Source organism: Meleagris gallopavo, chromosome 19, assembly GCF_000146605.3.
Source record: "Meleagris gallopavo isolate NT-WF06-2002-E0010 breed Aviagen turkey brand Nicholas breeding stock chromosome 19, Turkey_5.1, whole genome shotgun sequence".
Lineage (NCBI taxonomy): Eukaryota > Metazoa > Chordata > Aves > Galliformes > Phasianidae > Meleagris > Meleagris gallopavo.
The window spans coordinates 5,296,691-5,311,912 of record NC_015029.2 but is presented as its reverse complement, the minus strand read 5'-3'; the positions used below and the strand labels follow the sequence as shown (position 1 = coordinate 5,311,912).

General features: G+C 43.6%; 1 protein-coding gene across 1 annotated transcript in view; it reads right to left on the bottom strand.

The window, feature by feature from the left end:
* Positions 1-163: 163 nt before the first annotated feature.
* DOLPP1 (dolichyldiphosphatase 1) overlaps positions 164-15,222 on the bottom strand; it is a 15,559-nt gene continuing 500 nt past the window's right edge. The window contains exons 2-8 of the mRNA XM_003211269.3: positions 9,346-9,446; positions 7,567-7,651; positions 7,214-7,313; positions 6,289-6,387; positions 4,893-5,021; positions 3,896-3,985; positions 164-3,464 (exon numbers count right to left, since the gene is read on the bottom strand). Coding sequence (XP_003211317.1) covers positions 3,428-3,464; positions 3,896-3,985; positions 4,893-5,021; positions 6,289-6,387; positions 7,214-7,313; positions 7,567-7,651; positions 9,346-9,446 — 641 coding nt within the window. The 3' untranslated portion in view covers positions 164-3,427. The remainder of the gene's footprint in view (positions 3,465-3,895; positions 3,986-4,892; positions 5,022-6,288; positions 6,388-7,213; positions 7,314-7,566; positions 7,652-9,345; positions 9,447-15,222) is intronic.

Here is a 15,222-nt window from a genome sequence, read left to right as displayed (position 1 = left end):
TGAAATTCAGATGAAAACTTGTTTTCTGATGTGCTTGAAAGGACGCTGAAATCATTACAAGGTTTCTACCTTTTAAAAAAGTACTTTATTGTGCAGGTTCTAAAATGTGATAGTATTCCAATTCATACCTTCAGTTTTTCCAGTGTAAACTTACTGAATACTGTTCTCCTCTCTGTTGTTGATTGTCTGATTGCTTTAGTGAGAGATGTTGATAGTCTTAAAGATGCATTCAGTACGAAAAACATAACTTCTGGGAAAACTACTGATTTGGAGCAAATAAAGAAACGCATAGACTGAGAACATTCAACAAACTCCTGGGGTTTAAGTGCAATTTATGATACAGCCTGGTAGTGTTTGCATGCTTTGCTGGTTAGCTGCATTAAGTTCTGTTTTGATAATGTAATTCATGTCGTGCAGTTTTGAAGTGTTCTTCGAATAAACTGAAACACAATAAACAAGTAAATGCTACGAAAATACTTCAATCTCCTTCAATACTGCAGAATTTACAGTACTGCCCTTACAGGAGAATGTTCACAAGTGGGGACAGCAAGAACAGTGAACCATGATGTTCTGTCACCTTCCTTTTATTGTCTTAGAATCTCCATCCAGCCCTTGAGTACAGGGGAGGAACTTGAAAGCATCTGCTTGCAAAGCCATGTATTCCAAAGGAAATATTTTTGTTTCAGAAAACTAGTGGCAGGAGACTTCATACAAGTTTAGAGTAAGGCAGAGCTTGAATCTTTTTCCTGCACAGCACCATTTAGTTAAGAAAATCCATGGGATTGCTAACAAATTTCTACCATCAAATATTGCAAAGACTTCTAGAAAGGTACAGCAAGGTGGAAGATGCAGATTACAAACAAATCACAGAACACAGTCTATTACAGTGTCTTACGAGAGCTCTTCTCCTCCCTGTCACACTCCTAAGCATTAGTGCAGGAAGCTTGGGTTTGAAGGCAACATGAAGAGGAACAGCTTTGTACCCAGTACTGCTCTCCATGAGGACATGTAATCCCTTCTCTAGTTCAACTGCTGCTTCCACACAGTTTTGCCAGCTGGCTTCCAGCTTACAAGAAACTGAAGAAGTGCTATCCACTCCTTAAGCACTTTTCAGCCTTTTCCTTAGGGAAGAACCTGCGATCCCCCTTCTGACTTTTTAAGTTAACTTCTAAGTGATGCAAGGAAAAAATAAAACAGTAAGTCATAAGTGATCAGTACCAGCTTTCAGACTCATTCCTAAGATACCACTATGTTACAAGGCTTACGTGATCCTAACTTTAATAGAGCAAGTCCAATTCCATGTTCTCATGAAAGCTCTAAGATGCCTCTTCATTTGGGTGCACTTTCAAAGCAGATCTAGTGCTCAGGTCCTTCGGTTGTAAGAGAAACAGGACTGCTCGTGTTAGCAGAAAGTTAGAACAGCTCTGAATCCTGACTCAATGCAACTGAAAAACAATTAGTTCACTACACAAAGCTACCTAAACAGAGAAATTTAAATGGCTTCATTCCTGAACTAAATCAGGATTGCTTCTTTCTACTCTACAGTTAATACTCTGGTTGTCCAACAGTTTCTACAGCAGCCAACTCCCACTCCATACAAACACACAAACTCCTATGGCAACAGGCACAGATGAAAACTTAAAAAAAATAAAAATTAAAAAAATCACGATGAACAGAAACATCTCACTTCAAGCAGCTTTATAATGCAGGAGTCTGTTTAAAGTGAAGATATTAAAACAGGCAGCAAGACTGAGATGTGACAGTCATTTTACCTCTGCTCACATGACTGCATCGAAGGCACACCGAGTGACCTTTGAGCCAGAAGCTGTCCTTTATCTGTGAAAGTTCAAGTCAGTTGTGCTTTGAATAAATATTTCTCTGTACTTGCACTTGAACTGCTGCATTATATACTAGAAATACAGAAAGTGTCCATGCACAGCCCTGAAGCACGTTGAGTATAGCCCTTGCCAGGTTAACTCATGGATGGCTGAAGTCGTAGGCATCACCAGCACACACAGATGGCAGGCACACTCCCACAGAGACACAGCACCCAGAGAGCTGACTAGCCAAACAAAGAATCCAATGGAAGAAGGATGGAAAACAAAACTTGTTTGTAGGAGTTTGGTATTCAAGGTTACTCCTGCTGAACCCCGAGCAACCCACCATGAAAACTGGCAGGAGGATCTGCTAGAATAAGTTCACCACTTGAGTTCACAATTGGATTCCAACAGGACTCTTTAAAAATTCACACAGCAGCTGAGCTAGCTATTAGTTGTTCACCTTATTTGTCTACAGTTGTCGTTTTGTTCATCTTTAAAATCCTTCTCTTTTTACAAAAAAAATAAAATAAAATAAAAAAATCCAGTGCTTAAGACAGAAACTAGCAACTGAATTTCGTAAGGCTTTGGGCTGACTCTTACTGGAGCATAGCATTGCTTACAACCAATGGGTTTCTAGTGCCATCAGTAGCACACCAAGTACAACAACAGACGCTGTACAGATCCCAACAACCCTGAGGTAATAAAAGAATAAAGAAAGAGATGAAATAAACATGAGATACGTATGGTAACCTTGCCACCTAGAAGAGATTCTGAGAAAGACACCCTTGCTAATTACACACCAGGAGCAGCAGTGAAAAAAAAATAAAAATAAAAAAAAATCAGTGTATTTCAGTTTTCCTTTGTTTTACACACACACTCCCCTTAACAGAATCCGTGCAGGCTTCCCCACTGAATCATCACTAGTAGTTTAAAAAAAAAATTCAAAGCTTTAGTACTTTCTATCTGTACAAAGTGCAGTTGGAATTGATTTTGATCACCCAGGCTGGTTGTAGAAAGGGAAGAAATCTTCCTTCTACCTCGGTCACGCCATCTCAGTTCCCCTCCCTCCTGAGAAATGTTTAAAAACTAAAAGCTCTAATTAACCATGATCAACTGGAGATTAGTTTTGTCATCTTCTTCCAAAATGAAAAACCCCAAACAAAAAAGCAAAAAACAAAACACACAAGGCCTCTCCCACCCCAAAAACAATAGCTGCATTTAAAAAAAAATAAATAAATAGTGTGTATATTTCATGCTAAAGAAAAAAAAAAAAAGAAAAAAGTACACAGAAATGATTCATTTTTGGTTTTCCCTCCCCCAAACATGACACCAGGCATTTTCACCCCCTTCCCCTGACGTAGACATGATGGTACATTCCAACCGGCAATGTGCATCTGTGTTGAAAATGAGTTTCTACTCCTGCACGGTCCCACATGCATCAGGGAGCATCCAGCTAGCTGCTAAAGCAGAGCAAAGGCTTTCAGGTTTTGGGTATGGTCCCTGCCTGTTCCTTTGGTCCGTCTGTTAAAAGGCTCCTTGCTGCTCCCAGGTCTCTGCTCTTGTCTGTCTCTGTTAAAACGCACGCTCTGGTCCCCACGCCTCCTGAGTCACTGGAGCTTCGTACCCAGCTTGCGCTGTCTGTTTCTGCAACACCACAACAGAGGACAAGGTGAGAGAGGCAAACCAGTGGGTAAAAGACAGAAGGATTAAAGCAAGGCTTTGCACAGCTCCATACAAAAATAAAGCCGCCCCCATCACACTCTGCAGGGACTTCAGTCCTTCCTACTCTCTACGGTCCCACAACAGCCGCCATGTTCTAAGTGTGCACAAGCTCACGCACAGATGTAAGATTAAAAACACCTGCTTGCAAGGAACATGGGCTGGAAAGTTGAAGTAACTCCATAAATTAAACGCTAATCTCCCCAGTAGACCCACCCTCCACATGTGGTAGTTGCCCACAACTTGGGGTTTCCTACACTACTCCATCCACAGCAGCCATTATTTTCTAATACATAAAAACTGCATCTCAAGTCAAGCTAGCTACAGCTCTTGTTCCCTCACCACAGATCACTTACCTTGCTTCTGCTCTTGTGACTGTATATTCAAACCACAGGATGTTAGGAATGAGGCTGGTGTCTCGGATTAAAAAGAACTCTGAAATGGGCCTGAAAATAGACAAGGTGGTAGAAAGTGGAGAAATTACATTTTTTCTCTACCCCAATTTTGATCAGAATACAAAAACAAAACAACCCTAATACATAACGACACAGCATAAAATCTGGTTCAAATATAACACTATTCTATTATCCTTCAAGTCTGGGAAGAAGGCTCCTTGTTAAATTCAATCAGAGAAAATAATATTGTTTCTTCTTTCCTTATATAATTTTTTTGGACAATGTTAAGTTTAAATGGCTTTGTAATCTCACTTGCTTGTTAAAGTGATTAAGAAGTTGCTCAAAGAAGTTACGGAGGCTCTGTCCCTGGAGGTGCCCAAAGCCAGGCTGGATGGGGCCCTGGGCAGCCTGAGCTGGTGGGGGACACCTAACCCACAACAGGGTTGGAATTGGGGGGGGGCTTTAAGGTCCCTTCCTTCCCAAACCATTCTATGATATGAAAAGCTACTTCTTAACCAATACTCTGCCACAACCCACAACTTTAGAGGGGCCTTACAAATGTGTTTCTTAAATGTCCTCTCTCCCCCATCCACACGTGATCTTTTGTATAGACATGCAGAAGAAAACACAGAAGAACATATTATACAGCTGTACAACAAAGCCATCAAAGCTGGAACAGAACCCAGGAATTCCCATTTCTAATACTTATAACATAGTTCACAGGAGATTAATCAGCCATGGAGACAGGGCTTATACAGCTACAACAGTTTTTGAGACTAAAGTATCTTTGCATTTTTCCTTCAGATGCACGATACAGTTTTTACACTTTTTTTTTTGTACCAGGCAGTTGTGCTTCACTGTGTAATCAGCTCACTTCAAGAAACTCATTTAACGAACACGATGGTGACCTAAGAAATGCAGACTTGCAGGAATAAAACCTTGCAGAACAGAGACTCACCATGCAGCTATCCTTGGGAAGAGAGGAGTTAGTATCTCTTGTGTGAAGGCAAACCAGGCTATGGCCATAACGCTTCCTGCCACACCTCCATATAAGACTTGGCTCCAGGTGTGGTAAAGCAAATAAACCCTGCAGTGGAAGAGAAAAGTCACCAGAAAGGCATTAAAGCAAGAGTAGGTGTGACTGAAGGCTGGACTCTCTGAGGAAGTTATCCTCCAGATGTCAGAAGTGGATATTTTACTTCATTTTTCATTAAAATGTTGAATAAAAAAAAAAAAAGTTGGAAAAGGTGGAACACAAACTGTGCCTCCTCTGCTGCAGCAGATTCAGCTCACAGTTTCTACGTTGAGCTTAACTGAATAATTCACCACATATCACCACGATGAGCTGAAGAACTGCCACTGTAGTTCCCATGAGAGACTTCTCCAAAGCCAGCAGCAGAAGTCTCCTTCAAGCCACCAAGGCTGGAGCTTAAAGACTTAAAACAGACAGCATCTTTGTCTTAATTTTGCAGCTCTCAAGTGTGACAACACACAGGCTGCACAACTACAGAGCACCTACTGTAGTTGCAACCAACCAGAAAGCTGTATTAATATTCCTGAAGTTACCCCTGCACACAACCTACACGAATCACACTCAAAATTCTTCTTCCCCCATGCATGCAGCCATTAAGATCACCTTAGTTGACCTGCTTTGCAGAAAGATTTCCTCAAGTTTATTTGAATTAGACCATACATCTTTTATGAAATTGTCCTGTCAGTTTTAAAAGTAACCAGTAATAAGGAGGCAGCTCTAGTATGCAGCCAACTGTCCACACTACTTTTCTGTGGAAGATACAGCCTTATTTCCAGCCTGCATCTGTCTGTTTCCACCCACTGAAGCTCACTGTATTATTTGTTAAAGGAAAAAGTAAATCATTATCAACACTTCATTTTCATTACTCGTCATGTTAACATAACTAAATCTTGCAAGTCAAACAGCTATAAATGTCTGTAGCTAATGCTCAAGCAAAACAAACAGTTTGACCCACTGTAGCAACCCATGTGCTGCAGATGCTGGAGTGCCAAGCCATGGTGCAATGCTTTCATGATTAGTGCTGGAAAGAGGGCTAGGCAGTGAGGCTTGAGCATGGCAATGGAGCCAGCAGGGAGTTGGGCACAGGCTCAGGTGATCTCAGGTTTCATAAATGCATCTGTGAAGCACCACACACGTAGCACCTTTGTCTGATTATTTGAAGGGGCTCATGGCAACGCAGCAACTTCCACAAAGCTCTCTCACTTGCACAGTGCAGTCGTAGAGAATTACATCAGAAACAAGGGACAAAGAAGGACAGGTCTGCGGGCTGTTAAAAGCCACAGGGGTGTATGAGAGCATAAGACAAACAATTGCTCCATACCTACTATATGAGACTAGCAAAGCCACTGTGACGAGGCAGATGGACAGCACATGTCGCCATAGTAAATCCAGAAACCTCGCATTGTTTGTTTGGTGCATTCTGAAAGAGATGGAGAGCCATTAGCACAGTGGCAGGAAGCTGAGGAGTCTTTGTAACTACTCTCACTACTTCTGAAACCCTAGGAAAGCTCTGCTCCAAGGGGTGATGGGCACCTCAATATCATCCCAGCATCACTCTGTCCCACTGGCAGCAGTTACACAGAAGCCAGAAAGCCATACTTCTCTCTTCAACTATTTTCAGGGATTGCTGTGATGGAAGGCAGAATGCTCACAATTACCACAACTGATGTGAAAGGCACATGCTGAGCATATGCAACAAGGAGCCAAGACCTCAGAGTCCTCCACTGCCCATAAAGCCAGAAGGAACAATGAATTTTGCCCTTCACACTTGGAGCCACAAGACAGAGCCATGCCCAGCAAGATTTCCAGAACAGCACAGCGCAAAAAGACAGTACTTGGTATGGGAGATGAACTTAAAGGGCATGCAAGTGGGCAAGAGGTATTACCTGAGACCACAGACAACCCCAATGACAAAACGGAGCAGATACATGAGAAAGCAGCTCTTCTTTCCTCCTCTCTATTCACCACCCTCCCCTTCCCTCACTCTGATGGATCATCATGGCTTATAAAAAGCAAATTAGGAGACCTGTACCCAGACAGGCATCAGGAAGCCCACCCCTACCCTTCCCTTTTCAGGGGTGGTAACCACAGTCCTACATTCTAATAGAAACACTTCATCCACACAGCAAATTGTGGAGGGCCTCAGATTTAACTCCACTGTGTGCTGAAGCAGCACACGGCAAGGAAGCCACCTATTGGAGGTGTTTCAACATATTAACAGCCAAAACCTGATACTGAATTTTTACCTTAAATAAAGGAACAGAAATGAATAGACAGAGAAAAACCACATGAACTGGGAGTGGCTGGACGGCATCCCATATTTTGTGGTCACTGTTGAATGGGCTTCTGGGAAGAGAAGAAGAAAGAGTATGGTCAAGGTCTGCTCTGTACACGGCAACAGGAACACTCCAAAGGTAAAGCCAAACAACTCCTCTGGAGTCTGCGCACACAGGTTCACAGGACACATCTCTGCCAGCCTTCTTACATCCAAACACCCAAAGCCAACACGAGGCAAACAGGAAAGCACCTTCTAACACCCCACAATTATCATTCCACTCAAGGTCAACCAACCCCACCACAGCAGTGGGCCGTACCGTACCTTCACAGGGCCGTGGCTCCCGGATAACATTTTTTATTAACCAGTTCACTCCCTCGTTGAAAGCCAGCCCTCCCAAGAAAGAGATCTGCGAAGGCAAGACAACCGTGTCATCCTATTTAAAAAGATTCATCTACTTACCAGGTTCTCTCTGTCAAGAAACCCCCAAGTCATGCACTTCTAATTTTCTTTTTTGACTACCAGTATTACAACCTCTGGCTTCACAATACTCTAGCTGAGGAAGAAAAGCATTTATTTTTCAGTCTCCTTTGTGTTTCTGACAACATACCGTGCATACAAAGCTTTTCAGCAGATAATTCACAGAGGACAAAAATGACACTTGTGCAGCAATAACGTTTGCATACTCCCATCAGCAAGCACAGAAAGTAGTTCTTTTAAACAAAGCAAGTTTCAAGGGATTGTCTGTCACATCCAGCCAACAGAGGGAGCACACACACCATTATTTGGGCAACTAGCTCAAAGAGCAATTTTTTAGGCTTTCTGGCTTTTCCCCTCTATGAATGTTTTCATTCTGAAGCTGCTGTCTTCAGTCTAAAATGAAGTCACATTCTGAACTAAGACAGACTGGCAGCAATTGCTGTTTTTCTCATCACACGGTCCATTAGCAGTAGCGATGGGTTGATGGTCGGACTTGAAGGGTGGAAAAGACCTCCTAAGATCACCATGATTTCCTACAGCCCCTCGAGCTTAAGTCCTACTGCTGTGACAAAATTCCCAGCTGGTGGTGACTCCTCAACGCTCAGTCCTACTTGAGTTTCCCACTCTACATCCTGATTTATGGGCAGCTGGTGCCTCACACCAGTTCACATGAACTGGGAACCAATCTCAGCCCTTGCTGCATCACCAACATCTAACAAGTCAGTGCACTCAAAAATCTGTTCATTTTCAGACAATAGTTCCTCTAGATTATGTTCAGGCTTGGGGCAGCAAAACTAAAAAAAAAAAAGAAAAAAGAAAAAAGAAAAAAGTTGGATTGTCTAAATTTAACAGCTGTCTTTCCTCTAGTTTAGGAACCTAGAAGTCCCACTCCCAGGTCCCCTGAGCCACTGGTTCCCATGACACCATGGCCTTGTATCAGGAACCTGCTGCCAAAATCCTTTCAGTGGCCCCATTTTATCTGTTTAATGAGGGCAAATTTTACAAGTGCTTCATACCTCCTGAAGAGCATTCACCCATGACACTGACTCCCAACCACCTGTCAGAGCAGACAAAGCAGAGTCCTTTACTGCTCACTTGGACAAAAGTGAGAGTCCCTTCTGCCCCTGCTATTCAATGCACAGCTGGGAAGCAGCCCTGAGACAGATCCAATCCCACTGGAATTTGTAGGTTTTATTTTGAATCTTATTTTGTGCCTCTGGGCTGTTCAAAGAAAGCACATCCTACTGAGTCAGACAGTATTTCCTGCGCATTATCCATCCTGCAAACCCTGCCAATGCTATGACCCTAATGGATTTTGGATCAAGGTAAAATACTACTATCTCCCACCATGAAACAGCATTGAATCTCAGATCTCTCTCATTGATGTTTGTGCACAGATCTGGCTAAAACATAGCACAGAGTAACAGAACATCAAAGACTAATCTTTTAACCGTAACAAATGATAGCATCTGCTGCTGCTGACAGCAGATCACCTTACCTAAGTCTTTTTTTTTTTTCTTTTTTCTGTTTATAGAGAGCAAAAGTGTGAAAACAGGAGCACCATGTCACAAATGACAACATTTCTGTTGTAAGGAGAAGCTGGGAAGGGAGAGAAAAACTCACCGTGTGAAGCTCTCTCTTGAATATGATGAGTGTTACAAAGCCAACAATAATGAATATTGGACCAAGACTCAAATAAGCTAAAAGCTGACCAGAGAAATCACCTAGGGAAACAAACAAGAGAAACAAATCAGCCTGAACTTTACAAGTACTTGTCACCAGGATGTGGGTCAGCTGCTGCCCTGAATGGTTGAGAGCAGAGGGGTAAACTCAGCACTGCAGCGCGTCTCCATTTTGCAGACTGACAGCAACTGCTGGAGCCCTACGGGAGCTGAGGCAAGGAAGGCAGCAGTGCTCACGTGCAGGTTCAAAAGCGGGGATGAGAGGAGCTTGGCATCCTCCAGCAAATTACTGCCAGCCAACTTACAACAGTGACCATTGGTGTGGGCCCAGAGCCACTTGAATCCAGCGTAAGCACAGGCTGCTGCAGAAGAGGCAGCATCTTTCCCTCCCCGCATTCATACTGCCTGCCCGTGCCAGCAATTACCAGAAAACACTCCCCAAACAAATCCTTTCCCACTCCCTTCCTAAAATGGGTTCGTTTTCAGCTGGATCAGCTTCCTAATCTGTCTCACCATGTGTCTGCATGAACACTAGCATTAGCAACACAGGGAGGAAACAAATAGCTAAACACTGCAGATGAAAGGAGGAGGGGAAAAAAAAGAAAGCCGAGGATTTTTTGTCAATAGCCCACTTGTGTCATACTGAAGGGATACAGGGCCTGCACCCTCACAGCAAACAGTGTAGTCATCACCTGGAAGAATCCAGGAGATCTCACAAGAGGACATAAGGCGCTCCAAACACGTATCTGCTTTATCCTGAACTAGCATAGACACAGGAAGAGGAAAGCAACATCACAGAGCTATGCATTACAACCCAAGTCTGCCCTGCTCCTGTTCCTTGAAGAATTAGATTTGGGAACAACTCCATCATCAAGCAAAATTCCTACATGCTTTAGTTTGTAACACCAGTGAAATTCAGGAGATCTGCAGGATAAGCCCCCAAGAATACTGGGGTTTGGTTGGAGTGAGGTTATATTCTGTTCATAACCTGAAAAGTGTTAGAAAACGCTCAATTTGGAACTTTTCTTACGACACGTGGCAGGTTTGCTCTGCAGCAGGTGGGTTATAGAAGCCACCAAAGCAGAACTGCGACATATCATGGTAATGCAGAGTGGAAGTAGGTGCATCAGCTGCCTAACAACAGAGCATCACGCCCCTAACGGTCTCATATAAATTACACCCCACGAACCGACCTTAAATGAAGAAGAAATTCATGAGATAAGCGACCTGACAACCCAAACTGAAAGCTTTAGGAAGACTTTCCAGAAGTCCCAGTTCCAGTGTCATCAATACAGGTTAGTTTCTCACTGAGGAACCACCACATTTCAGATCACTCTCTGTAAATCCATGGCACGTAAGTATTTTGGTATTCAAGACATTATTTTGTCAACAGAAACCAAATCATTTGTTTTCTGGGGAAGGGCAGGGGGATGTCTATTAACTGCACAGACAGAGGAATACTTCAGGATGTTGTCTTTAATTTAAATAGCACCAGTAACATCATATTGAGGATCCTCCATGATGTTATCATAGAGCAATTCCCAATAAATCAAACCACCAGCACACATTTCTCACCTGAACCCAATACCACAAATCAGTCCCCTCAACACTTAACTGTTCCTTTAAAACAGAACAGAGACAGTACCCATAGCATCTCCTATTGCTGTGGCCAACAGTAATCAAACAGAATCACCTTCTGAAGCTGCTCTTTCTAGATGAGGTAACAAAAATAGCTGTGCATTAACTGAAGCCTGTGCTCTGCAAACTGCACCAGAAACTCGTCAGTACCATCATAAAAGCACTCGCTAGATTAGCAGGTTAAGGCAGAGCTACACTAACTGAACCAGCTCTGAAATGACTGGAAGTGCAGGCGAAGGGAGCTGGGAGAGCAGGGCTGTGCTGAGCACTGCTCCGAGCCCCAGGGAATGACAACTTGGATCACTTCTGCCCACTCTCACGCTCCAGCACACTCAGGGAACTCTTCCCAGGGAGCGGGGAATCGCAGGAGAGCCGGCAGCTTCACATCCAGTCAGATCTAGCAAGCAGGTTCCATGCTACCTGTAAAATAATTCGTCAATTTTGCTTCAACACAAAGCGATGCCTAAGACCAGGGAGAACACGCCTCATTAGAAGCACCAAGATCACTGGAAACTTCAAGAGAAAAATATATTGAATACACAGTCTGGTTCTTATTTGTTGTGGCTGTTTCATTTTTTTTTAAATAAGTCCAGCATCATTTAAGGAGGAAGATGAAAAATAAAGAACCTAACTACCTCAATTATAGGCATCCAAGGGATGAACAGAAGAAACACCACTCGTGGCTCAGAAGTACATCATTTCTTCCGCCTTCATTCAGCATTTACTTCTGCTCTAATTCAACATTTTACCCAGCATTCTTCCAGGGGAAACATGCAAGTTTTGCCACACCAGCTCAACCTGTACATAAGAAAAATGTGAATCAACAGCACTACCCACATCCTACCACAAGACCTGGCTTTTCCACCACAGCTTCCTATTGAGGCATCTACTTGTGGCACTGCTGCTGGCCTAGGTGCAAGTTGCACAGACAAACACTGTGTTTTGTTCCACGTGCATTGACACCAGTAAGAATTCATGACTGATTTCCATTTCCTCTGCTTGCACACATCCTGCTGTCACAAGCTGTGGAACAATACAAATATTTTCAGGAGGCCTTAAACTACACCACGAGACACACAGACATCAAACTTCTGCAGAAAGATCGAAAGTAAATAAAACCCAGCATTGAAGAAACCAAATCATTGGGTTTTAAAGAAATACTGAGGTGTGAAATGAGCCCCAGCTGGTGAGCTTCCACCCTGAGCAGAAAGCAGGGCAAGGACCTGCAGGACAGACATGCTTATAGGAGCATCACAGGCTGACTCTCAGCCAGCTCTGCATACTTGCCACTCCACCTTTGCCTGACGATAGCAAACACAGCTAAGAGAAAACAGGAAGATTCTCAGTCATTCTGCAGAGAAAGGGTTTGCCACTGCAGGGTTCTCTCCTTAGAGCTTGTCCAATGTGAAAAAGACAAGTCCCAGAGCTTTAAGGATCCCAGCTGCACTGAAGGATTTTTTTCTAGTCCCAGACAAACCAGAACTCTGAGATTCTCCACCAGTGAACCTCACCCTACAGGCAGGAAGTCCCTGAAGAGGTGTTTTAAGTCTGCAACACAAAGTCATCCCATGCAAAGTAACACACATGGAAAAAAACCAACCCTAATTATACACACACAGCAGTGGGATTTAGTTTAGTTAAAAATCATCTCTGGCTTAGCATGAGCCAACACCTTCAGAGCAGCATGCAGTGCACTGGAGCAGTCCAAAAACCAAGGAGAACATTTTAAGAGCCAGAAGTCACTGATCAGAAATTACAAAAAAATCTTATGTGATTCTTGATGTAATGTAACAGCAAACACAGCAAAGGCAAATAGAAAGTGGATCAAGACAACAGAAATGGAACAGCAGCCACTCACATCAAGGAACTCCAGTTTTCAAGTGAAAAGGAAAAATAATGCAATAGGACTGGTTCATGTATGATACAGAGAAATAGTAAACATTTGTTACATCTCAGTGCACATGAAATAGAGAGAGTGTTCAATGAAATTACTGAGCAGTGGGCTTAAAAGCAGAAAAAACATTAAGCTCAGTGCCACTGGTACTGTAGAGATCCAAAGTGGAAATGGGTTCAAAGAGCAATTCGAGAAAACCAGAGTATATCTTTTATGAACCCATTAAAGGACATCACAATCCTGATGCAATCACCAGCTCATTACTGGAAGATATACAGAAGAAGCATTACTCCTGCCCACCTGCCAGGGACCGGACACCGTGCCAAATGATCCCTTGGTCTCACAAAAGCACAGTTGCTGGTATGAAAAGTGACAGCAGGATGTTTTTAAAGACCATCCTCCCAAGAAGCACGCTTTAATGCATTGCTAAGTAGCACTGCCATTGTCTGTCTTTTCTGTAGCTTTGATTTTGATGTTTTCTATCAATAATTGTTCAGTTAGATTCTCAAAAATGCCATTATTCCATCTGTTTGCAGATCATTCTAGCAGAGCATTTATCTGTTGTTCCTCAAAGCTGACACTGCAGACAGCTCCAAAGACTGCGCAGCCACCCAAGCACTACAAACGACCATCTGAAGTATCTGTATTGACAAGGAAACATTAGAGAGAGGCAGGAAAGATGAGCACCCTTCTGGATGCACCTGTCCCTTTCACAGCCACTAGTAGAAACCCAAGAACAGGCTTCCTCCGTCAGACAAACATCAGCAAAGACCAAATTTCAGCTGATCACAGTGGAAGGGCACTCACTCGCTGCAGACAAAAGCTGGGACAACAGCAGCTCTGTGATGAAAGTCTTTAAAGAGATTTGAAGAGTCAGTTGCCACCGTGGCTCAGCTCGCTGCATGCCAGGCCAGCAGCCCCAGGGATCAGCCAAGAGCAAGAGAGTTTGTCACACGATGGTACGTGATGTGCCAAGAGAGCTTAATAATTTATGTTGGTAAAAGCAGGATCTACTTCTCGTTCCAACCCCTCTCTGTCAGCACAAGGTTACATCAATTCCACTGTACTGAGCATACTGCTCATCATTATTTTATAAATATATTATCTAGCAGCTTTAATGGATCTGGACTTAAGCCCTACACAGACAGAGCATAACAGCTCTCTAAATAAAGTTAGAGCACCTCCCCTGAATCCAAGGCAAAACATCAGACTGACCATCTTATTGCAAAGCATTTTTCTAGATCAGTATGGATGAAGACACTTCAGTACCTAGAGATGTTTTAATCTTTCAGTCCGCTATCTGTTTTTGGGCTTCCAGAATCATTCATTTGACCCAAGCCTGGCACAGCAAACTTCCCTGTAACACACAGCCCTAAGCTGGCTATGATTTCTCTGCCCCACACAATCACCTTCTGCACTGGACTGTAAAAAAAGCAGTCATCAATGAGAGAAAATAATCACATTGTCACATTCCTCAAGGGTCCCTTTCCCATTCAGGGTCCCTTCCAACTCAAACGAATCTATGATTATGATTCCTTAAGGTCTGTCGGGTGATCCTTACACAGCCAAACCTGCAGATTTCAAACACCCTCATTTCCCACCGCAGCCCAAGGAGGAGCACACAGCACACCGTGCACTGCCAGGTTCGGGTAAAGAAAGAAGATAGCGACGTATCTGCGCTATGAGGAGAGATTCCCTTCTCTTCTCCTTAGCTTTCACAGTGGCACTCTTGAAAAGCAGGTTAGCAGAAGAACGTACGGGGTGAAGGAAAACACGTACAGAAAAGAAAAGAACTATCTTTTATGCACAACGTGGGGAAAACCCTGCAAACAGCCATGATGGGGAGCGCACAGGAACGGTGTTTCTCAGTGCTCTGTCACACATCTCTCAGCTATGCCGGCACCTCCAGCCCAGCGGTCTCCAAAGAGCTTCAGCAGCTTCTGGTGCTGCGCTTCTGAGGGCAGCATCAGCAAGCAAAGCCCTGCTGCTGCAATAAGGCATGCCTGGGGAACAGCGAGACGAACCAGCAGCACTAACACCACATTCAGACTTTGACCAGACCAAAGATTAGCTAACACTAACGCCCTGACACTTCACGCGCTGCTTTACTTTATTTTTGGACTACGAGCATTAAAAAAATATAAAGTCTCTCTGCCTCAACACAGCGCAAAGCACCTGAAGAGCCCCCAGACCCACCCGCTGCCGCGACAGCCGCGGTGCGCACAGACATTCGCCACCGCACAGCGGGACCTCAGGGCTTCACCCAACCGCACCGAGGGGCGGCGG